This window comes from Theobroma umbraticum, unplaced genomic scaffold (genome assembly GCF_002168275.2).
Source record: "Theobroma umbraticum cultivar Fairchild unplaced genomic scaffold, ASM216827v3 scaffold_147.0, whole genome shotgun sequence".
Taxonomy (NCBI): domain Eukaryota; kingdom Viridiplantae; phylum Streptophyta; class Magnoliopsida; order Malvales; family Malvaceae; genus Theobroma; species Theobroma umbraticum.
This window is the reverse complement of record NW_018397259.1, coordinates 7,705,883-7,729,020: the sequence shown is the minus strand read 5'-3', so window position 1 is coordinate 7,729,020 and position 23,138 is coordinate 7,705,883. Positions and strand designations below refer to the sequence as shown.

The 23,138-nt window shown below is 35.9% G+C and overlaps 1 protein-coding gene across 4 annotated transcripts; it reads right to left on the bottom strand.

Annotated features, from left to right (window-relative positions):
• Positions 1 to 774: 774 nt before the first annotated feature.
• Positions 775 to 22,967, bottom strand: ILA (putative protein kinase regulator ILITHYIA). 4 transcript variants are annotated; one of them, XM_021425973.2, is made up of 60 exons: positions 22,690 to 22,967; positions 21,127 to 21,503; positions 20,900 to 21,031; positions 20,376 to 20,757; positions 20,073 to 20,219; positions 19,772 to 19,956; positions 19,538 to 19,664; positions 19,340 to 19,413; positions 19,178 to 19,254; positions 19,046 to 19,082; positions 18,761 to 18,927; positions 18,321 to 18,507; positions 18,151 to 18,228; positions 17,897 to 18,016; positions 17,754 to 17,813; positions 17,049 to 17,135; positions 16,848 to 16,947; positions 16,588 to 16,757; positions 15,163 to 15,459; positions 14,963 to 15,079; positions 14,750 to 14,851; positions 14,515 to 14,664; positions 14,254 to 14,418; positions 14,005 to 14,181; positions 13,055 to 13,177; positions 12,817 to 12,897; positions 12,611 to 12,727; positions 12,272 to 12,444; positions 11,921 to 11,998; positions 11,670 to 11,817; positions 10,733 to 10,855; positions 10,573 to 10,629; positions 10,383 to 10,493; positions 10,114 to 10,305; positions 9,863 to 10,036; positions 9,163 to 9,273; positions 8,998 to 9,067; positions 8,790 to 8,868; positions 8,453 to 8,555; positions 8,134 to 8,304; positions 7,892 to 8,014; positions 7,701 to 7,814; positions 6,842 to 6,948; positions 6,702 to 6,753; positions 6,511 to 6,617; positions 6,355 to 6,414; positions 6,138 to 6,252; positions 5,875 to 5,985; positions 5,654 to 5,791; positions 5,457 to 5,579; positions 5,279 to 5,350; positions 4,568 to 4,680; positions 3,156 to 3,314; positions 2,828 to 2,924; positions 2,566 to 2,748; positions 2,097 to 2,291; positions 1,844 to 2,023; positions 1,610 to 1,742; positions 1,389 to 1,467; positions 775 to 1,217 (listed from the first exon to the last, which is right to left on the bottom strand). In XM_021425973.2, exons 1-60 carry the CDS (start codon positions 22,811 to 22,813, stop codon positions 1,175 to 1,177), a joined length of 7,854 nt encoding a protein of 2,617 aa, XP_021281648.1. In that variant the 5' UTR covers positions 22,814 to 22,967; the 3' UTR covers positions 775 to 1,174. The 4 variants fall into 4 exon arrangements, with proteins under 4 accessions (XP_021281648.1, XP_021281649.1, XP_089639431.1 ...); XM_021425974.2 differs by having other exon boundaries at positions 18,321 to 18,504; XM_089783305.1 differs by having other exon boundaries at positions 14,254 to 14,664.
• Between the last annotated feature and the right edge of the window lie 171 nt (positions 22,968 to 23,138).

The window sequence follows — 23,138 nt, the reverse complement described above, 5'->3', positions numbered from 1 at the left end:
AAAGTAAAGAACTATATTGACATGTTGACTGTGTAGATCTTCTATATACTGTTAAGTCACCAGGTATCTCCTCGTAAAATTAAAATCTTCAGCTTAATAATAGATCTACAAAATTTTTAACATTTAATGGACAAAAAAATCAAAATCATTTTATTTTCTGTCCATGTTTCTCTCTCTGGCCATTTCCAAAATAATTATTAGAAAATTTTCTCCAGCTTCTCTCTTCCACATTGAGAGATCTCAGGTCTTTCATACAAAACAAACAAAATAATTGAGGCAACAAATCAATTCAACCCCCTAAAATCTATCATTTAGAATTGACAAAAACATTTTTCAAGAAATATACTAACTTATCCAACACCTAATATCCTATTAAATTGGGGGATGAGAGCATAAAGGAAATTCTAGTGGGGTGGAAGTTCAAAACGATTTGGCATCTGGTTGGTTGTGAAGTTGCAAGAATTCAAGAAGGATACAGCTACAGCTAGGTTTAGGGAGAGAAGTTGAAAAAAAATATAGAAATACATTTTTATTATTAAAAAACATTTATAATTTTTGAATTACATATTTAATGATAAGAATTTTCATACTTTCAAATTTATTCATTGACGATGCGACAACATATAATTCTCCGACAACATATCAAATATAAATCCTGATTTCATAATTCAACCACAAAAAGTTGTTTAAACTACTATATATTAATGATTATCAAAGCAAATACAATTGTAATCACATCAAAAGGATACCCTTTAGGGCTTATGTTCTTGCAAGTGAATACAGAAAATTCGGATTACAAGAAAAACCTTACTTTGAATGTGACAATTTGACAAGTGATACATGAGAAAGCTCTTAAAACAAGACTTGGTTTCTCACTCGGTTGTGGACAAGAAAAGCCAGCGCAAAAATTTGAAGCCAGCCATGAGAGGCCTGTGGTTTTTCTATATCTTTCCTCATTACTAGAAGATTGCCAATTACTTTGATATTATAAATACCCATAAGAGAAAAAAAATTGGGCTCTTTCTCTGTATGTATCTGTGTTTCCTATGAACAAACGCTCGCGTGGAAAAAATTTGGCTGGGGACCGTCTGATAATTCAAAGTTCCAGTTCCTTCCACTCTTGAACCTTGAATCTTGATGAAGAATACAATATTTAGATCAATGGAACAGATTTTCAGCTGCTTGCTAAGTCATCTTCACTTTCTTCACTATCATCGCTGCGTTTTCATATTCAGCAAACAGCTTAAGATACCAATTGTTTGAAACAATACTTAATGATGTAAAAGCAAACACGGACACCTTTGCATCAGCAAGAACGATGTACGTGTAATTATTATGCTCAAGAAATTAGAGTTAAAATTGACATTGCCAAATAAGGTTGGACTAACCTGTGTTCAGGAAATTTTGATATACGTCTAGCATCCAAGCCTGTAATATATTTTTGAGCAGCTTGAACATTCTCAGTACCTAGAAAAATACAAACCAGTCAGTACAACAAAGTATTCTTGCTTCTACCAACTCGCTAATGGAGGGGAAGAACAGGAAAGAAAGTTTAGCATTTAATTTAAGCAATCGGTTCAAAAACATGGAATTATATAGGTAAACGTACCCTTTGTCAACTGGAAGGTGTGAAGAGCACATCTTTCTGCAGCAAGTCTAACTGGGGTGCTGCTGTCCTTCAAACATTCAGCAAGCGCAGGGCCGAGTAATGAAAGATGAGTTGTGATAACTGAAGGATTTGCCTACAATAAAATTTGCATCAATAAGTGCCAAATATCTTCATGGAAACAACACAACATACCAGTTATACTTTAAACATAAAGAGCTAAGCTCATGTACTTACTTTGGCAGCAGCTTTTATAGCAGATAATGCCCTTCTTCTTACTTCACTAGAGTCATCTTGCATTGCTGACAGTACGGATGAAAGGATATCCACAAGTGCAGTGGAGTTAGAGAGATCACTTTGCACTTGACAGAGTAAAAGCCTCCCCAATGCCTTGGTTGATGTTTCACGAAGTGGGAACTATTCACAAGAAAGGGTCAGAAATTGGGAAAAACAAAATGAAAATGGAGTAAATCAGTTAGAATTCCAATACCTTCTCCTCTTTCAAGGAGCTTTTGAGACAGATTAAAATAGATGCGGACTCTGGAGACATAAAAACTGTGGAAGGATTATGCCTGAGCAAGGAGGAGAACGTAAGAACTGAGCCATGGCGATCAGCCCAGTTTGATGAAGAGGACAGATCTAGAAGTTCCTGAAGCAGGTCGGACAGCTGAGATTCTTCCATATACTGCAGTACCATTGGCAGAAAAGTCAACAGGCAAATTCATAACAAATTAAAATGGATTCAGAAGCAGACTTAGAAGGGCACATATTGTACCCATCAATTCACTGGTGCCAGTAGTCACCCCAGTACTAGTCACAAATTCATCACCAAAGCTTGGCCAAGAGCAAGCCAAATTATGCAAATAATACCATGGTCCAGGGTTGTTCCTCATAATAAACATTAGCAAAAGCAAAGGCTGGTACTTGAATAAAGCTTCTTAAGAATATTTATAAAGTACCTGTGATATAACACCCAATATGCTTGAAGCAAACATTCGAACTTGGTCATCATCATGATGAATTAAGTCCTTTAGGAGAGCGTAGACACGAGTTCTAGTAGCTGGGCTCACACTCTTACCAGCATGCTTTACCACACCTTTTAAAGCAGTCAATATGGCCTCCCTTACTCCAGAATCCGATGCCTGAACAGTCAAATATTAGTAACCTGTCATCCAATTTTAAGATGAATGACCCATATGGAGGAAAAATATTAAGGATCACCTCCAAACTAGATAGGAGGTCACTGACTAATGGATCAACCCTGGTACTTAGTGCACTAAGCTTACCCAGTGCAAGGGCAGCACTTGAGCGGACAGTCCTGCATTCAAACACTCATAAATCCAAAATTCAAGAAGCAAGTATGCAAAACAAAACAATATATATGGCACTCATATGTAAGTAATGTCATAAAATGCATAAAGCACATAGAAGGAAAGGAAATGAAATTATGACGTTCAAGACAAAAACGGCTGAACAGAGTAAACATTGCCTATATAAGGTAAACCGTACAGCTTTTACGTTAAGACAGCAACTACAGATTTAAAAGGACCTTGTATTGTCTTGTAGGCACTTGATAAAAGTTGTTTGCAGCTGAGGAAGAAAAGGTTTCAGTGCAATCCCACCCTTTCGGATCATGATGCTCAATGTAGATAAAATCGCACTCTTGACCTGCCAGGGAAAACGATCACCTATGATTCGAATAAGAGGCCTGCAGTTAAGAAAGAAAACATGGAAACAAGAAATCAGGCTTCAAAAAACACTGAATATAGTAATAAATTTATCTTAGGGGAAAGAAAGAGTATAACAATTTAGGAACTTCACAGATCTTTGACAACAAATAACCTATAATTATGCAAAATATTCACCCACACTTATGTAACATGCATCGAGATTTAGTGGTTGAAGCTATAAATTGTTTTGTCTTTCACAGGACATTGCAACAAACTCAGTAAGTTATGTTACTACAAAAATCCATTTAACACTCAGTTTCCAAACAACGTAACCATGAATGAACTTGATAATGTAAACAAAACACAAACATAAAGCATAGATGTTATTGACAGCCTGACGAAGAGAATAAAAACTCAACACAACCACGGAAAGAAAAAATTCGGAAACAAACCTAGGATTTCACCAAAAGATGCAAAAATAATAGGCATGAATATTGAGTGTGTATGATATTTGTGAGAGTTTATATGGAATGTGATGCAGGAGCACCCTAAACTCTGCTAAAATGAGCATTTAGCCTTGACATATTCTTTTGTGCTTGATATTTTACTTTAGTTTATGGCAGTAGTTATGTTTTTATATTATTAAGTGGTCATCTAACTAGCACGTGACCTTTTAAAGAGTTTGAATGGCCAGGATTAGAATGGCCTCTTTGCAGCCAAGGGCTAGGATAAAAGCTGCTGTAACACTAGTATAATAGTCTTCTAGACACTTTAAGCAGCCATAATATACTTGGAAATTACTTGTTAATGGTTCTAGAACCCTAAACCCTGCTGCTCTTAACTTCAGATTTACACCAGTTTAGCCTCTGTTTTCGGTTTCATTTATAGTTTCTACTTCTGAAGTGCATCAAAATGAGCCCTAATGTGTAACTAATCAAAATTAGATGCTGCGTTTTGGTCATCACCAAGGTATAAATTATATCCAACAATGGATCAAATATAAATCATATTAATCCCTTTTTCTAGCCAATAGAGAAATAAAGCAGCTAGTCCACTGGAAGAAGTATCGGCACACAAAAGAAAATTAAATGGACTCCCTGGGGACCACCTCCAAGTTTTGAGACAACATCAAAACAAGGCTTGGGCATCATAGGTAAACCAAGCCAGGCTGAACAGTCAGCTAAGGACAGTGCTTTGCGCATTGTGGTTTTTATAGTTAATTTATTCAAACCTTTCTAGGTTACCTGTCTCGTATTGCAATCTACACCAGCAAATTTCCTAGAGCACATACCCAGTTATCGGGATGACAAACTCCTTCAGTGATTGTTCGCTAGTCACTTCAATAAGCTCCCCAAGACCTAAGGCTGCCTGTTCTCTTAATTCAGCTGACCCACTAATCAGACCCTGCAAATGCAATCAGGAATAAAAAATTAATACCATACTAACTGGTCAGAGTGATACAGAAATCAAGTAAAAGGATAGAATAACAAACATATATTTGATGAATAAAAGTTACAAACAGAAAATTGAATTCCATCACTTGTGCTCAATACATAAACAAATGTGAGCTTAACAGAAAAGAGTACACAAACTGATAATTGCATTGCATTCCAAGCAGCACCCCATCAAACAAAGATTCTCGACATGCAAGAATAACATTTCAATAAAAAATTGTATTCTGATTGCAAAATAGAAATGGCAATAGAAAACTTTTCCATATCCATTGAAAGTGGCATTTATGATGGTAACTGGTATAGAAATTATTATGTCAATATTGCTTTTGTTTTTCTATATTATACATGAACAAAGAAAGAAATGAGCTTAAAGAACAAAGAAAGAAATGAGCTTAAAGCAGCAGCGTAGAGATGATCAAGTATTCTATTTTCAGCTGCACTAAATTAACAAATTATGTTTAAGGAAACTCTGATATTTTGGGATATCAACATGGGGGAAAGGAGTGGTAATGGAAGACACTTAGAAGAGAAAAGAAAAGAAGAAATACCTGAAGAAATATTGGAAGCAGTGGCTGAAGAGCTTTTGGGAGACAGAATCCAGGAATTACAACAGGGCCTCCCTGCATGTGAATTAAACAAAACAAAAGATGTTCAGATTTCTTAGTTTTCCTCAGACCATTTACAACTGAAAATTGTCACCCATGGTAGAGAACAGCAATCACTCACCTTCTTCTTTCTACGCTCCTTATCTCTTGCAGTAGATACAGCATCACGTACTAACTTTATATATGAAGGAAGTACCTCTTTTGGAACTGAGCTGACAACCCTTGATAAAGCTTCCCAAGCAACCTGTCAAACCCAACATAAGATGCAAAATACCATATAGACAAACAACAATAGACAATAAATAACTCATATCATACCACAACAGTAGCAGAATCTGAATCGCTAAGCAAAACAATCAAGGTAGATATCATGTTTGGAGTTTCATCAACTAGATAGAGTTTGCTGTTTTTGAAGAAGTATCCTACTAAATATGATGAACTTCTTCTGATTGATGCCTGAAGCCAAAGAAAGAAGCAAAAAGTAAGAAGCGAGTGTGTGCCAGTCAAAAGAGAGAGTTAGAGAACATTATCAGACAAACCTCACTATCACCAACTCCTCTAAGAAGCTCTGATATTAATGATTCAATGCCTTCCTCATCAATGACCAAGACTACTGTTTCTGCAGCTTCCTTAGCCAGAGGTTGCACATCCTATAACATCCACAATTGAGCAAGCACTAAGATGACATTGAACTACATGGCTTATATGCTTAACAGCAATTGAATGTGCAAAAAAAAAAATTCAGTTCACATGCAAAGTTCAAAATTGTACTACAAAAGAGGAAGGAAAAAGAAATGTATACCACATCATCACCACCCATTGCAGAAAGTAAAGCAGGCAAGATGGTACCAAGGTGATAGTTAAGGCCAGGGCCTGCAACCTCAGCCAAAGCTCCGAGAGCATGCGCATTGAAGGCGCTGGATAGAATTCCAAAAGAATCAGGAACCAAGCAGTGTCATTCAAGCAAACTTTCTTTTTTTAAGAAAAATATCAAGAAGATAAAAGAAGTGAGCACTTACGAAAGGGGGCGATGAACCAGCTTAGGCAAAATATGAGGCAAAACGGCAGTAGTTCTGACACTAAAATTGATGAGAGATAGCAATTTAGTACAGGCAAGTATATGTAACTATGCCCAACAATAGTAAATCATAGACCACAGAGATCAGAAATATAACCTTAAGATTTGTTTGAGACCATCTAGGGCAGTATCAGAAGTTTCATCATCCTCCAAAGCATGCAGCAGTGTTGGAACAATTTCGTCGATTGCTTGCATACCAGCACTCTACATCAAGACATTTTATGGTTCATTCTATCTGAACATACCTATATAAGCAAGCTTCAATAAAACCAAAGAGCGAAAAAGTACCTTGTAGAGAGTACTGAATGCTAAGCCTGCTGACTCACGAACCTCAGGAGCACTGTTAGCAAAAATGGTTAAGACATGATAATTTCTTATACAAATGAAGACACAGAACAAGCACTAGCAGACAAAAGATCGCAACAAACCTATCACAAAGGGCTGTACGAATGGTAGGGATAAGCTCATCCATGAAACTCAATAACTGACTCTTACCAGCACTTGCCATCACTTCACTCAAACCAATACATACACCCTGTTAACCATGTGAAATTTTAGAGCCATTAAAAACTAAAAGTATTACAGATCAACACACTCATACACATACAAAGAGAAAGACATATATGGAGAGAGAGAGACAGAGACTGAGAGAAATTAAAATAACAGCTTCCTAACAACAACAATTACCCAGTGGCAAAGCACTGAAGTCACAAAATAAAATTTTGAGGAACCTTCATCAGAGAAACCTAGCCAGCCCAATCCAACCTACCCTTTATGACTTCAAACCCTCTATAGAAACTTCATATGCAGCTAAAAGAAAATAAGCTTACCAAAACCATCAGAGACCTGAATTGTATCATATAATTCATATGGAATCCTTAGAGAAATTCCACTAGTCTTTATACAGACACCAATATGATCATTTTCATAAATGGAATTAGATAAAGACAACAATACCTTTCAATGGACTTCCCACAACAAAAAGATTCACAAAATGATCTTAAAAGTATATGTTATCCATTAGGGACACAGAAAAAGAAAAGAAAAGATGAAAGCTATCAGAACAAAGTGATACATGAATATTTCAAGCTTTCTACAATTTTTAATATAACAGTAAGAACTGTGGCATTCTGTAGATTCCAAACAATTACATCATAATTCATCCAGAATTGTTGTGAAATAATATAGATCAGCACATCTTTCTGTATTTAGACCTAATAGTGATCTGACTCAATAGCATGGGAATACAAGGAAAAAGAAAGTATCATGAGAAGAAGAGAAATTTACCTGTCTTCTACTAGCATCGTGGTCCTTTAATCCCTGGGATAAAATTGGGATGATCAGAGGAAGTACTCTCTCCCCAAGCTTCCTCACAAGTTCTCCCAGTGCTCTACCAGCAACCTATATAACCAACAGACATTTGTGATCTCTGAACCTTAATCTTGTAACCGAGAATGGAGAACAACTCAAGTACAAACCTGCCGCCTTTCAGAGGATGCTGAAGCAAGAGAAGTAATTAGAGTATTCATTAAAACTGGCATTATTTCCTTGAGAGTCTTTGGAGTATTAGCCACAATAGTTTTCCAAACATGTAATGCAGCCTGACAAATGGAGAAGGAAATTTTAAGTTGATTTACAATAAACTGTAATTAAAATGTTCACAACATTGGTTCATTTAATCATAATCTTGCACAACTAACTAAAACATGAAGAACATTACCTGGCGTACAGTTATGCTGACATCAGTTCTAACCATATATAATGCAGCAAGAACTTCATTGCGCTTATCCCTTCCTAGAACCTCAATAATAGCACGTCCATGTGCTTCAGTACTAGCACCTTCATCATCACTACCACCCTCGAGTAAAGCTTTCCCGGAAGTTCCAGCAACCTAAATATGAAACAGACAAAGGAATAACTGAGTCCAATGACAGCAAGAAACAATCGCTTGATTTGGATCTCCAAAGGATCAAGGAAATCAGAATTGCTGATTTGCCAGAAAATTTCATGAAGGAGAACCAAAAGATGAAGATGCATACCTTAAACAAGAGATCTCCTAATAGCTCCACAGAGCTTTGTCTGATTCGCCAATTATCATTAAAGATGCCATCTTCTACGGCTGGAAGGAGAAGAGGTAACGACCTAATATGAAAGAAGAAAACAGAAAAGATCATCATTACATCCATAGGTGAAGGCATTGAAGCTAGACATACAATTTATCTGTCTCCATACATCAAATTTTTATTATTCAAAAATGGTCTTAACGCTTTAAATTGCAAATGCCGAAGAATAATCAGAGAATGCCGGAACAAATCCTAATGATATATTAGAAAAAGTACATAATTAATTTCAAAAGAGAACCAGAAGAGCCCTTACGTTGCTGCATAATGCTCCACTAGGACATGCCCAGCACATAAAGCTGCATCCCGCACAGATTCATTCTCATCCGCAAGACCTATAATATTATATACAGCCATAAAGTTTGATTTATTAAAAAAAATTTGCATCGCACCAATAATTTTGATCAAAGAAGGATTAAATAAGGATTTAAAGCATACAACAGATCACAAGTAAGAGTATTTACCATCTAAGATAGCAGGCAAAACCAGCTGCAAGTAGTTCTGGAATTGAACACCTAATGACCTTGGGAAATACTACAAACAAATTTCAAAGGAAGCTGTTGAAAAAATCCAACAAAAAGGAAATCCTTCAACTGAAAATCAGATATCAGAAGGTATAACGAGATTACCTTGAAAAGTGTCAAATATCCATCACGTACAGCTGCCTTTTGATGCGAACAGTTCCGAATAATATCAGGAAGTATATCCTCAAAATACTCGGTACCTAGCGCGGCTAAAACCTGAAGATAGATGCAGATATCCCATGCTTACTCAACTATGAGGTTTTTTTTTTTTTTATGATTGGTGAAAAGTAATATAACAATTTACCAAGAGCAAGTTAGGCACAAACCTGACACACAAAAGTAGACAAGCACACTAAAACAAGTTTAACAAACAATTGGCTAACATCTTATACATCAATGAAACTTCACAAAAATACAGGAGATAAAAGAAATTAGACAAGTGAGAACAAAAGTCATAAGAACAAATAAATTACTCAAAATCCCTGGCTTTATCTTAAGCATTCCTCTCCCTGACATCCCTAAATCCCTCAAGCTTCATACCAGGACCAGCCTCCAAGTAATGCCCTTATTCCTATCTGTAAATCTTTTCTAGTTTCTACCATGTTAAATAACACTAAAAATGATGAAGAATAACCAAACATGGCAGGAAGAGGAAAATACAGAGAGATAGGAAACACCTAAAAATTGGTTCAAATACTCTTGCAACTTGGAAGAATAAGCAAAGAATTAACTTGATGCAATTTTCAGTGATTCTGTCAGAAACCTACTTTCATACGTCAGAATTAAATAACTAATAAATTCTAACCTCACTCAAGCCTTGAGCAGCACCAGAGCGCTCAACATTACTGTTGTCTGACTTAAGTGTATCGAACAACCATGGGACAAGATCTGGGAAGTTTTCTTCTCCCATTCCTCTTATAAGAGATCCAATGGCCCTAGCTGCAACTGATCGAACTTCTGGAATGGGATCAACAAGGACCTGTTCATATTTTCAACATCTATGAATAAGAATTACAGAAAAAGAAGCAAATTCTAAAAATTCAGTCAAAAAGGCACCTTTTTCACTTCAGGAAGGAGCAACCCAATGTAAGGAATCATATCCTTAGGCTCTGTGACTAAAGAACACATATTTCCAACTATTTGAGCAGCTTTCTTTTTTGTATCAGCACTCCGCTCCCTTAACCCTCTATGTACTATTGGTACCAACAACGCAAGCGAAGGAGCATCAATTGAATTAATGAAAGTTGTCTGCAAAAACCAGAAGAAGTTTATAAGGACAAAAGATAAAACAATCAAATTGATATTTTCAGTTTCAAAAATCTTACTTGGAGGAGAATATCAAGGGAATATTTTGTATAGTCATTAGGATCTGTAAGACCCATAAGAAGCGTAGGGACAAGTGAAGATATTTCTGGATTCTTTATTACACTCCCAACCTAAAAGAATAATATATATAAAACCAACATCGGTCATATAAAAAGCAGTCAGAGCTAAGAAAAGAGGACAAACTATAACCTGCTGAAGGGCCATTTGTCCTGCTGACTGCACCTTGGGATGTGTATCTGTTAACACCTGCAGTTCACAGAGAAGTATAAGAAATAAAAAGGCATCAAAACAAGGCTATTCTATCATTCAGAACCTGAAATAACAAAATTCCAGTTTATATTGAAATGACCTCTGTTAATTTAGGCACAATTCTAGGAAGACACTGAGAGAGTTGCTGAGGAGCACAGTATGCCATGGCGCCAAGAAGTTGTACACTACTTTGCTTCGTTCTCCAGGCCTTATCTTCAAGACCCTAGATATGCACAAAAAAGAATTTAGAAACATTTGAATCTCCTGCTAGACACCACAAGACCAGCAGAAGCTAAAACAGGAAAGGTATAAACAACTTGGTTGTGGCTCATCAAACATGCTTTTATAATAATACCTAAGAGTTTATGTCCAGAAACACAACTGATATACTAGATCCTAAAGAAAGAATATATGAATTACTACTGTACCAATCTAAACAGAATATATTCCAAGTTCCAACTATTTCAGTCTATATATAACTTTTTCAACATTATTAAGTGACATTCACCTTTAAACAAATACTTCAATCATTTCGCCTTCAGTACCCTTTTTTTTTATCTTTTCCATCTACTGTTTTGAATTTTCTTTAATTGCAAAAGTAGAATAATTACATTTCTACTTGCACAAGAAATTTAAGTATTTGCATTTTCAACAGCATTGCAAATTTGTCTTTCATGACAGCAGATGAAGCAACCAAACAAACCCATGTACTTTGCAAAGTAGTGCCCTTAATATCATGCTGTTTTTTAAATCCTATCAGAAAACCAGATTTTAAGATATCATATTAAACAAAGGCTGTAAGTAGGGCATAATGCAATTACTGTACAGCACTCTGTCACTGAAAAATAGGGATGCAAAGTTTAACTGAACAACTACTAAGGCACAAAAACAACACACGAAGAAAAATCAGCCACCACCTCTTGCATAATTCAAATAAAATAAAACCGCGAGTAGAAACTATAAGATTTACTATAAAGCAAGTTACATCAATACTAGAAGAGAAAAGGGAAAAAAAGGTAAACAAACACAAATATCACCTTCAATAGAGATGGAAGCACAAGCTTTACTCCCTGTGCACTCAGTTGAGACATCATAGCACGAGCTGCACATTCAGCAGCCTCACGAACTGCAATTACTTGATCAGAGAAAGAAACCAAAAGCAATGGTAACATTTGAATAACATACCTGGATCAAAATCACAAGTAGTCAATATATAATGTTGTAAAAGGATGGATCTATATGAAATGAAAATTGACCAAAAAATAGGCCCTAATGATTGCTGACATACGGCTCAAACAATCTTCCCAAATATTCGCAAAGGCACTCAAACGCCAGCAGAGCTCCTTCACGAGATTTTGCAGAATTTCTGCAGTTCAAAATGAAAAGAAATAAAGAAAAAAAAAAACAGAATGAGCCAAAACTAGATGAGTAACTAAAAATTTGACTTGTGAATGTTCATAACAAGTATCACCTATGCTTGATTCATAAGGAAAAAGAGAGATCAAATGGGGGGTGAGATATAATCAATGTAGAAGATAAAGCAATTAAAATTTGAAATAGTTTATTGAAGCACAAACTGAATTAAACTTAATAGCCTCCACTATATATGAGATAATAGCTGACACGTGAAAGCTCATACCTATCAGCAAAACCTTCTCGTAAGACAGCCACAATCCCATACTTCTTCAAAGCTGATAACCCAAACCCCTTGACCACTCCTGCAAGACCAAAAGCTGCTCCACGACGTTCACCATATTTGTCACTCTTCATCAGCTGATCCAACAGCCTAGAAACAAGTGCTGCTGCATCATCCTATACAAGCAATAGTAACATTAAATTGAACCCTCACCCTGATTAAAAGGAGATATCATATATATTCAAGAAAAAATTATCATGCATCATTGCACAAAATAAAAACCACACAAATTCGTAGTGTCTGAACCTAAAAACCCATTTTTTGTATCAGTTGCAAACATACCTGTTTTGACTGCATCAAAGGAGATAGACATGTTGAGACTGCTCGCTGAACAGCTTCAGAAGGAGTATTTAACACATCCAACAGCTTCTCAACAACAGCATGAACTTTAGGATCATCCTGTTAACAAAGTACGAATCTTAGAGCAAAATTAGGAAGGTGCCATGTTCCCCTTATGATTAAAAAGGAGGAAGCTGTAAAACCAACACCTTTGCCAGATGTTTTGCTAGAGCTCCCGTAAAAATAACAACACCTTCACGAACCAGATCATATTTTTCTTCATCTGATGCCTACACAAAGAGAAATATTATGCACGAACATGCAGTGGGTTCTGACAACTACATGAAGAAGAAAAAAGCAATGCAGTCCAGCAATTGATTATGCAAGATTGAATTAAATGAAAATGTACAGAAGCAAAGGATTTTCTGATTTGGAAGAAAGGCTAACCTTCTTATTCAAGTAATTTTCAAAAATTGGGAATAACAAAGAAACATTTTCTCTTCCATGCCTATCAATAATCATTATACCAGCATTAATCATCCTTCCACGAACATCTGCATTAGGATCAGCCTGCAATTACATATATTAACAAATTAGTAAAACATTCTTATTTTGTAATTGGAAAACAACTAAACGTTAAAAAAAGGTGTGCAGTCCTACACACTAGTACACAAGAGGAACCATTCCAAGCTTATAGGATCTGAATCAAACACATTATAGGTTTCAAAAGTGATAACACGAGTAACGCTTCTTCTTTTCTTTCAATATTCATAAAAGCATGTTAACGCAAAAGGAGCTGCTTTAATTTCAAAAACAAAGAAAAATATGAAGAACATTCAAAAGTTAATTTCCTAGAAATTGTCAATTAAAGAAGCCCTTTCTACAAGCCTCTACTGTGAGCTATGATATCAGAACAAACCAAAAATGCTATAAGAATTCACAACTATTTTATCTGGTATAAAAAATGTTGTTAAAATGGTTTAAGAATATGTTTGTATGTAACTGCCTTTTCACTTTGGAATGTGCACAACAACACAACAGAAATGTATGTTACTCCACAATTGGCAGCAAATAACAGCAAAAAAAAGGTGAAGTACAATACTCATGAAAAAGGTATTTTCTACCAATCCCTTTGGTTACACACAAAAAGAAAAGTAATCAGTTTATTAATCATCATTAGACAAGTTCAAAGATACCATATTTCTTTGGTTACATAAAAAACACGATACTATCAGTTTCATGATTAGACTAATTCAATTAACTACCTAGAAGATTGTGACTGGTTAACAGAAACAACAACCAATGGTTTTACTAGAACAATGTCTATGACAACAGTTTTATGTAGCAAAGCCAGCATACTTCCATAATTATTACCAAAACCAGAAAAGAATACACACCAGTGCTCGTGATATCAGGAATGTCATAACAACAGGAAGGTCTTTTGTTCTTAATACATCAGCTGCAGAATGCAATGCCAACGCAATTCCTTGTCGGCCTAGCCAACCAGCATCAAGATTTTCCTCACCAAAAGCAGAGTCACGGATATATAAAGAAAATAAAGTAGAAAGAGATTCCTGAAAACGTCACCACAAAAAAATTAGAAAACAACAATGTGAGAGCGAAATTGAAGGTAAACACCAACAAACCTGTATAGAATCTGGGTTTTCGTCCATAGCAGCAGCTAATGCCTCTGCCGCAGACACGCGCACATTATAATTTACATGAGAAAGTGCCTTGAAAATCCCCAAGTAGTCAGTACCAAAGTCATATCCATAGCGATCCCATACATCTTCTGCAGCTTCTGCAATGGACTGAAAGCATAGAGATAATGAAGTTAATGACTGATCAAATTGTAGCCAAAAACAATCAAAATTTTGAATATTTAAGAAAACAGATCTAGGCCAAACCTTTTCTGGATCATGTAGAGCAATCCAAATGTTTGTTGCAACTTCAACATTTTGGGGAAGAGCCCGACCAGAAACAGCTGGAATGCATTTTACAGCATTTAAGCAAGCCATTCTTACATGAACATCTTTTGCATACACTCCGTACAAAGCCTGTAAGAATGAAAATTAATAGATTGCACAACATATATTGGTGTGAGCATATAGCAGAAAATAAGGAATAATGTTAAGGACATACAGATGCTACTTCCTCTGGCTGCAGACCAAGACACAACTCGTTCAACGCAGGCCCAATTGATGCTTGAAAAGCTGGAACAACACCTAGAACATGATAGAGAGCCTGCAAAACATAGAACGGATGATATAGCAAGAACAAGCCATTTAAAAAATTTAAAAAAAAAAACTAAAAATCATAAATTCATCAGTTAGACTGAAAGTATGAATGCGTAACTGATAGCATGCGAAGCCTAGGAAGGGGCAGAAGGGGATCCAAGTGCGAATAAAGAATCTGAAGAACATCATCATGAAGTCCTGTTCTCTTGGATGATAATAAAATCTGCTCCATTATCTGATGAAAATATAGAACAGATAAATAAATAACAGAAGCATTATTAAATGCATCCAGTCACACGTCAAAGTAGGATATCTTACAGGAAAGACAAAAGTGAAGGAATCTACTGGAAGAGGTCCAGATTTACAAGACACAGACAATCCATTTACTATTCTCTCAAAAAGACCTAAAGATGGTCTTTCATCAGCTTCTTCATCCACAGGTGGAATCAGTTCCCACAGCCGAACTTCATCAGTCACAATTAAACGTAAAGCAGTAGCAATATCAAGGGCCCAATTACATAGAGGATGCACTAAACATCTGGAGAGCTTCACTAATGTATCATAGGCTACATCACCAACAACTGGTGACCGCAATAAAGGATCAACAAACTTAACCTGAAAAATAGAGGATCGACAAACTTAACCTGAAGAAATGTAAAAGAAAAATTCATTCCCAATAAAGGTGGTAAACAAGATGAAATTGACAATAAAGGAAAGCTTAGTTTATTACAAGCATTTAATGCCAATTGGAGGTAACAAAACAAAAACCATGTTCCTCTGCAAACTGAGTCAAAGCAAATTGCCAATGCAATTGAAATTAAAACCAAAGGTAATTTAGTTGATGATGCAAACAAGGAGAAAATGACAAGAAAAAATTAGGATGATTAGATGAAGACTAGACTGGACTAGTTTGTTGGAGGAAAAAAGGAACTCTCAGTCTTTCACTAAGCTCACAATGAGGATTCCAGAGCATCGCATCCGATAGCAAACATCACTAAAATCACTCAAAATCCCATTTTTTGCACATTATAAAACTGAAAAAGGTATGATATGTGGACAAACTTGTTATGCATCCACATAAAACAATTGACAATGAGGAAAGCCCACTTGAATATAAGGCCACAAACTCTAAACTTAACCAATGTGAGACAACACTACTTACTACTGCCCATCACATGTAGGCCCAAAGAAAAAGAATTGACAAAAAGGGCCTAACACATGAACAAAAAGTAAGGGGCAACAAAATGATATAGCATAATGGAGGCAACAAATACCCTGAATGTCAATACCATATTAAGAATCCAACCTCAAACCCAATGGCTATAGGTGGAGACAACATCAGAACTCATACTCCTATACTAGATAATTATGAAATAATACTACTCAGCAAAACCACGGGTAAGGTTCCTTATCTCCTGTTCCTGAAGTTCCCCAATGAAAATAACATGTTTTAAATTGCTAACTCAGCAATGAAGTTTGGTTGGGGGCCCACCACTGAATTAGCTAAATTTTTATTGGAGAACCTGAGGAAAAGCATGTAAGAAACCTTACCTAAATTATACCCACAATATGTGCTAGTGGTGGTTAAGATAGCAGCCTGATGGTAGCCCTACCTCACCCCATCAAGGAGGTTGCAGCTAGAAAATTACAAACTGCCATGCAACATACTCATCAAGGGCTGATAAAATATACCTACAGAAAATATAGAAAGAAAGAAAACCGAGCAGTTTGCAAGGCACAAACCAGTGAAGGTAATTGACTATGTGCAAAAACAGGATTAGCAACAGCCATGTCCCCAAGAGCATTCAGCATCAAAGACAGATTCTTCTGTATTTCCCGAACCTTCTCACGTATTGATGCCTCCTCTCTAAGAAGCTGCTCTCGTGCCTCCTCTTTTGCAGTCTTTCCTTTATCTATAAAGATTAAATAACATAGACAATTTTATGACATGAATTAAGCAATTCGAATTATGAAGCAGTAGACAGAATGCAAAGTTGACATGCCAGCCTTCTTCATTGACTTTCCAATATCCTTTTTCCCACCACCAGCAGCTGCTCTACTAGAGGCCTCCCTCCTTCCAGAATGGTTAGAATAGATATGGTCCTGCGAATATAACATAAACTATAAATGACTGAAAAGTGCTGATCAAGAAAAGATATGAAAAAAGAAAAACAAAACAGCAGATTAAAGAGAAATACAAACACCTGTTGTTTCATGTTCTTAGAAGTAATAGATTCTGCAACATAAACGCCTTGCTCATTTGAAAGAATTCCTTCCGGAGTGCGAAATATCTGAAACAACATATGAAAGATAGAATCAAGTCTTAAAAGGAAAACAAATAGAATAAATAAATAAAATAAGAACATAATAGGCAAAAAAAAAAAAGATGATCTTATAGTACTCCTCACACCCAATAATCATAAACCTGTTTTCTGTTTTTGAGTTTCACATCATCAAAGTCATACAAGTTAAAAAAAAGCAGCTTCAGTCATCTAATAACCTAATAAAACAAATGATCAAAACAACAACTAAAATTTGTTCATACTAGCAATTTAAATGCCTAATACCAAGTCTGTAGGGAAGACAGAAAGCAGGTTGTTAAATCCTTGTCATGAAATAAGGCAATTAACAGTCTGCATGGTTGCTATACATAAGGGTTTCTCCAACAAAAGTTTTCACCCACCTAAAGAGGAAAAAGTTTAGTTCTCATAGCTAATATAAATTCTGGCTAGAAATTCTATACATATTTGAAAGAAACATAAACACTTGAGGTTCGTTATCTGGGGTTCATCCAAACCCTGCCCCAATAATCATTATCTAGGTTTAATCCTGCCAAAGTCAGTACCATGGCAAATGATTACACATAAGAAAACCAGCAGAAATGATGTAGATAAGGATAAAAACAACACCTGAATGTCATTTTCTGAAAGCATATTGTGTGAATGACGGTCTGGAAGGTTTATAAGGTGCTGCAAAGTGGAAGGAGTTCACATCAATAATCAGCAACAAGGAAAAAATGAGATGACTGACCTTGATTAAGTACAAGCATTACCTTCTCAAACTCTGAATAAGTATCTTCAGGTGCTATTGACATCAAAGTGCATAGAGAGCATATTGCAGCATTTTGTTCAAGTGGATTGGCACTCATCAACCCCATTGGTCCCACTAAACCCTACAAAACACAGCCGCAGAAAGATTAGCTACAGACCATAATAGAAGCATGTTATTGTATGGCAATGCTAATAAGGTTAATTTCCAACCAACAAAAACTGACAAAAGACATCTTTCCAAGAAAATAGATTTTACCTTGCAAATATTGGCAATATTAGCAGAAATAATGCCAATCACATCAAAGCCAAGTGTTCGCAAACATTTATGGAGCCTCTGAGGATGGAAAGATGAATGTAAAACAACAACAAACGAGCTATTGAAATTGAAAATTTCAAGAAACTAGAACAATAAAAAAATTGGTTTACCCGCCAAACTGCATCTCTTTTAGCAGTTCCAATTATGCATGGATGATGAGAACAGAATATAACTCGCGTAGATGCACTTGGAGTTGTAGCAAGGGCTGTGGACGAAATAACAGCTAAAGCCTTTACCAAAACCTCAACAGATGGAAGGAGAGGGACCTGAGCGTCTGGAGAATTATCTGCATCACTACTTATGTACAAATTTAGATTTCTCTCATTAGATTAGATAAAAGGCTAAACATAAATATGGAATATAGAAGTAAAGCCTCAATAAAAAAGTGAAATAACAATGACAAAAACCCATGCTGTAGAACTATAACACAAAATGAATGTTACCCAAGTAATTTCTCCACAAATCAAAATCCAAAACAACACAATCAACATAAACGATAACTGCAAGGCATTAAAAACACCTAAGTTAAAGAACTGCACCATTTTTGTACCTTGTCTTCAAAGCATTTATTTTCTCTCCAACAAGAGAGAGAGAGTCTGAGAACTCAACCAAAAGAATTTCTGATAACTGCGGAGCAGCAGCAACTACCTTCTTTGTAGCATCATAAGTTGTTTTACGAACATCCCAACTCGAATGGCACATTAAAAAGAGTAATAACTGCATCAAAGTCAATAATCACAAATTGAATCAATCCTTACACAGAGAGAAGATCAAAGTTTCTCTTTTAACAAGTAACAGTGAGAAAATATAAAGGGATCAATGCACACTGGTCTACCTGTAATGGTAATTTGGCTGAGAAAGTTTCCAACACTCTGCATAAAGGAAGGCAACTCAACTAAGTTTAATCATAAGCAAAACATAAATAAATAAATGTTGGGGGATATTGCACATTATAATTGACTTAAACCTGCGAGAGTGTTCCACCAATAGCACCTCAAGAAGATCTACACATGATATGCAATCTTCAACTGACAATTTTGAGGCCTAAATAAAAAAACAAAAATTTTATAAAAAATAAAAATAATGCAATTAAAAGAAATTCTAAAACCAAAGATTTGGCAACAGCTACCATTGAAATTGCAACAAGTGAGGGCTCATTTTGAGATATCAAAGACCAAATTTTCTCCTTTGCCACAGTCTCCTCTGGGAAAAGGCAAAGAGGAAAAGAATCAACAAGAAATTCTAAAACTAGAATATAAAATGGAATGGAAACAGATGGTAGGCATTCCAAACTGTCGATCATTTGCAACTACTACAAGACAAACACCTGCTTTGATGTCAGAAGCTGCAATCTTCCCAACAATACTTAATGCATATATGCCATCTAGACGCTGCACAACTTTAGTGAAACCAGTTTTTACAAGTTGAAGAAGAGGCCCCAGTAATGATGATATCTGGAAATTCATGTTTAAAAAGCTTCACATCAATTGAACAAAATAGTTGACCACAAAATAATTAATTACTGAACATACATTAAAAAAACATATTAAAGATTGTTCACCTGCAAAAGGGCATCAGAGTTTTTGCAGATAGCTAGCAGAGAACGAAGATGACCCCTTCTCAAAGCCTCCTTCTCCTTGAGGCCAGAGGCAAAAAAGGAAACTAAATCTGGTTGAAGTGCATCAACAAAACGGGCTGCCCAAGAAGCAATGGCTGATAGTATTGCTAGCTTTACCTCTTCATTTCCTGCAAGGACAGATGATAATTCATAAAGATCATCTGCAAAGGATTTTCAACATCTAAAATGCACAAGTTCAATCTTTATAAATAAACAGCAGAAATAAGTCATCAAAACAAATTACCTTCATCTTTGTAACAAGTCAAAAGAAAGCCACATACGGTACGAGAGAGGTTGTTGAGATATTTTCCTTCAGGAGCATTAGATAATTCCTGCAGTGCATTCATCATGCCAATTCTTTGGTAAGGAAATGCTAGCCTTCCTTCTGAGCCTGTTTGCAATGAAAAGGTCAAGTAAAAGCTCATGAAAAGATTAGTGACTAAAGGTCTTAATTCCTTTTTAACTAAACCAAAGATCTTAATTCTTGAACTGTCACGCACAGTATAAGAAAACCTATAAAAGCCAGAACAAGAGGAGAAGGTCAAACCTCCAAGGACAGCTTTAATCGCATTGAACATTGATTCAAAAGCATCTGGATTACTAGACTTTTGGCTTAAACACCGTACTATAGTCAATGCCCCAATCCTTCTTCCATCTTCTGCATGTCGAGCCTGTGGTAATACGACAGAAAGAATTTCCATCGCATACTTACTTAAATCAAGATTGACTAAACTTAATAGTATTCCAACCGACTCCAACACAATCTCAGGGTTGCGTTTTAACATTTTCACAGATGATGGGATCACAATACTTTGAAGATCTTCATGTGACATACGTGCAAATAGCGGATGAAAAGATTCACCAAGCCCCTTGGTTGGCTTTTCTCTGGCATTTAAAACAGCTTTAACATAGATGTCAAGAAATATTGGCTGTACAAAGCAAAAAATCATGTTAAATCTTCAATATAGCTTACTGAATATAAGAAAATGTTAAACCAAAAAACCTTGAAGACTCCAAATGTCAGAAGGAATTCCACCATAAGTAACAAAGGTGAAATCAAATGATTCCTACCTTGCTTTGTTCAAACTTAGATGGTACTACAGATGAAAATTCCAGTAATAAACATAGCAATTCAGGAGCATCTTTGTATGGAATCCGTGCATCCTTAATTTCTTCTATGTATATGTTGTAGACATCAGGTGACTGTAAAAACAAAAGCAATAAAACCAAAGAAATTTATATTGCAATAACCAGCAGGATAATTTCCTCAAAACCAGAAAAGGTTAGTCATAGCAAACCTGAGAAAATAAATGGAAAAATGATTTTATGCATGCCCTTCGCTCACGAAAAGATCTTTGCATAACAATATGAAGCAAAGATGCCTGAGCTGCAGCTACTCTACACAATGCATTTCTCGAAACTGTGGCAAACTGACTTCTGCTTAAGAGGAGACATGACCACTTGAGTAGAGCATAGCACCCTACATGGGTTTGGAACTTTGATTGCTTCTCCATTGCCTGAACAAGTGCCGCTGCAAAACTTTTCATAAATATAACCTCGCCTAAAGCCTTCACAATCACACCATTAACAGCTTTTCTCGACCTTCCATCATCAAATATTGGGAATGTTTTAAATATTATATCCACCAAAAGTGACGTAAATTCAGGAGACATCTCTGTTAGAGATAAATAATGATTCAAGAACTGATGTAAGTACAAAATAAGCTCATCTTATCACTGGGTGCACAATTATTCAATTACTGAGAGACAGACAGAGAGAGAGGGAGTAAGAGAAGGAGTGGGAGGGGGGGCGATGTGTTGCATAAAAGTGAAGGTTAAAAAGAAGAATATATCCAACATATGTGTACATTCAATTTAGTTAGTAGAAGAATGACAGGTAAGCTATGATAGATCATACTGTGTACCTGGCATATTTTCAGTCTATTCATAATATGAATGCATCGCAACACATGCATAATTTCTTGAGATTGTAGCGCTCTAAAAGGCAAAAGCAAAATCTTTCCTTCATTTCTGAGAAAACCTTCAAATTTAGAGAAACATCTTCCAACCCCTTTTATTAGTAATGCCAACTAATTTTCAAATTTACAGAAAGCTTATGATATATTGCTTCATGCAACAGGAAAGTGGATGCCTACTTTTCTGGATGCAAATTAGAAATTCTTTGATACCTTAATAAATCATGAATATTACTAGTTTCCTACATAGTTGGCAGCCAATTTCAATAAGACAACCAAAGGTGGTGCAGATACCAGCAAACCTTAGAAATCATGTATCATAAGTGAAAAACCTCTAATTATAACTCTAAATCCAGTTCACATTGACAGACAACCAAGTACAGGAACTATCTCTTCAACAAGTACAGAAACCTTTTTTTCACACTCCTTTCACCACACTGTTCACAAACTTTAATCCATCATACTTCAGCAACCCTTCATCCTGTAATTACTCTAGAAATACAACTTAGAACTCATAAATAAACCGAGTGGGCTGAGATGTAATCACTCACATTTGCTACAATTCATAACCAAAACATAAACTATATTCACCTCATTCATAAATCCGCATTTTTTGGGTGCACGCGTAAGTAAAAGCTACATGTATATTCACTTATACATACATGTATACGTAAATAACAATAAAAAATTAGCATTTATAGAACTTATTCGAATTTTCAATACCACAAACTCATACTCCTACTTATAAAACTTCAACAAACCCTAAAATACACATTGAATTTCCACAGTGTAAATTTACTTAAACAGTTCCAACAGTCAAACGAATAAATCATACAAACATATTTAACTAATAATGATTAATATTAAAGTAGAAAGAGAACCAGACCTGAATTGGCAATAATGGGAGGGAGTTCATCGCGAAAGATCCGGACCCGTTCTTTAGTTGACGGAGTAGAAACCGACCCGGCGATTGAGACCAGAGATTCCACCGGAGAAGAAGAACCCGCCATTTCTTATTGGAATGGATCCGGATTCGGATTCCCGATCCAAAATTTGCGATTTTTAAGCTCCTTTTTATTTCTTTCAGGCTGTCGAAATGATGATATTTTTTCTTCCCTTTTTTTTTTTTTGTTTTTTTTCAGTGTGGAGTTTTTGGTTAGGGTTTTAGGCAGAGTGTAAAGAGAAAGAGAAAGAAAATATAAAATGGGCCCGCAACAGTAGAATTTTCTGATTGGTGGAAAGGGGCTGCTTCCCTGTACTGCTGGTTCTGGATATTGTTTATGGGTTTTGGCCCAAATATGTAACCCGGCCCACTATTTATGGTTTCATTCTGGG